Below are 2,005 nucleotides of genomic sequence, written 5' to 3'. Positions count from 1 at the left end.
AGCAGGAAGTGGTAGTGGAGCAGTTAATGTTCCTTTTGACTATCTTGGCTTCAGAGAGGGTGTGGATTGACTTTGATGTGGAGCCCAACACGCTGTCCTGCCATCAGATGTGGTATTGCAGGCAGGTAGAGCAAGTTGGACATCTTGGATCACTATGACAGTTTTCAGGAGATCATGAATTCCCCAGTCCTAATCCCCAGGGCTGCTGCCTGAAGGCCATTCTCATTTGCTTTGCAGGATGGGCTGATCCACGTGTCCCTGGAGCCATCCGAGATCCTCTACCTGACAGTGGCCTACGACTGGTTTCTCTTTGGGTAGGCACACCAAGCCTTGCTCACGTACGCGTCCCTGCGCAGCAAGGGAGAAGCCTTTGGGGGGGTCATCTTTGGTGTTTGCTCACAACCAAAGGTGGTTGTTGGGGCAGCTCCCAGTGAGCTATGGCAAGAGAAGCTGGTGCCTTTTTTTTGACCTTAAGGCTCAGACATCTGGCCATTCTTGACAGCTCATGCTCTTCTGCCAGTTCTGGCTTCTGGCATGTGACTGAGCTTCCCTTGCTCTCTTTCCAGGCACATGTTAGTCGATCGACTCAGTAAAGGAGAAGAGGTGAGTGCCCAGTCTGGCGCAGTGGCTGCACTCTGCTTTTTGTTCTCAGGGTACTTGGTTATGGTAGCAGCATTCAGTGCCTGCTTCTGGTAACATCAGTGGTCTGTTTGGGCTCTAAGGAGATTGTTCAGGTGCTGAAAAGATGAGGTACGGGCCTTGCCATGTCACTTCCTGATGCGTAAGGCATGGGAACGCTTTTCTCTCAGGCTACAGTTTGGGTGGTGTGTGTCAGTCCTGCCAGTTCCCTGCTGTCCATTAATGTTTAGGCCCCTGCTGAAAGGGTGCTGGGACTCCCTGTTCAGCCCAGCAATGAGAAGGAATGCTTGGGGCGTGTGACTCCTGAGAGCGTGGAAATAAAGCTGAGAAGTCCTGTGTGCTTGCCCTGAGTGCCAGCCCTCCTGCCTGGGTCTGCAGCTGCATGTGCCTTGCCTGGCTTCGTGGGCTCACGCAGCAGCTTGTGCTGGTTCCAGCACGTGTCTGTGGGTGCACAGATGGGTCAGGGAGGCTGTTAAGATTAGTGGGACAAATTATCTTCAAGTCTTCCACTATTTAACAGCAAAAACTGATTGCTATGACTGTAGTTGCAGTACATTATAGTATCATTTTTTTATAGAAATCAAGAGGCAAGAAGTATGTCTAACCCTGTTGCTAATCCCCTGCTCCTCAGACTCTCCTCTCACCAGGGAATCCCCTGACCTCTCTATCAGAGCCAGGACTCTGGTCTGTTTTCCATCTTTCAGGTGTCCAGGGCCCCAGTATCAGTGTTGTTCCTCCCATTCCTTCCTTTCCCAGAGCTCTGCTGGCTTGAGCCTGGCAGCTCTGCTGTGCTCTGGTGCCTGCCTGGCCAAGCAGCTGCCACAGGAGAGGGGGAGCACAGCTGCCTCAAGCGCTCCCTGCTCCCCACTGGCGGAGGAGAAGGGCTCAGCCCTGTGCAGGAAGATGAGGCAGCAGAGGCACAGCAGGATGCTGCAGAGCAGACTGGGGCATGGCAGGGCATGAACTTGGGACCACAGAGGCTCCAGGTGCCGCGTGCTTCCAGATGTGATACAGCTGTGGTGCTGAGGCAGGGCATGTGGCTCTAACCCTCCTGCTTCTGGTGGGTTTGCTGCCTACCTGGGTGTATCAGCAGCTGCTGGGGGCCATCGCTTTGACCTTCTCCACTGATGGCATCAGTACCTGCTGTGTGCGTGTGGCATGTGTGCAAGGCACTGATAAGGAGACTCGTCGTACACCTTCCGTTCTGGGCCTCCCTGTGGCAGGGAACAGAAGGTCAGTTTAATGTAGAGAAGGCCCAGGATGGGATGCTGGCAGCCCACGGCACACTGGGAGCTGATAGCTGCAGACTTCTTGCTATCTCCTTCCTGACAGCACCTCCTCACCGAGATAAGAGGCTGCATGGAGC

At 54.2% G+C, this 2,005-nt stretch overlaps 1 protein-coding gene across 1 annotated transcript in view; it reads left to right on the top strand.

Annotated features, from left to right (window-relative positions):
- The window catches only part of MTMR14 (myotubularin related protein 14), a gene marked incomplete at both ends in the record, with an annotated part of 19,217 nt that overhangs the window by 13,165 nt on the left and 4,047 nt on the right, over positions 1-2,005 (top strand). Inside the window, 2 exons of the mRNA XM_008942944.1 lie at positions 238-314; positions 567-603. Of these exons, the coding sequence (XP_008941192.1) occupies positions 238-314; positions 567-603 (114 nt within the window). The remainder of the gene's footprint in view (positions 1-237; positions 315-566; positions 604-2,005) is intronic.

This window comes from Merops nubicus, unplaced genomic scaffold, assembly GCF_000691845.1.
Source record: "Merops nubicus isolate BGI_N331 unplaced genomic scaffold, ASM69184v1 scaffold6266, whole genome shotgun sequence".
Classification (NCBI taxonomy): domain Eukaryota; kingdom Metazoa; phylum Chordata; class Aves; order Coraciiformes; family Meropidae; genus Merops; species Merops nubicus.
The sequence above is the reverse complement of the archived record's forward strand: the minus strand, read 5'-3'. Positions and strand labels throughout refer to the sequence as shown.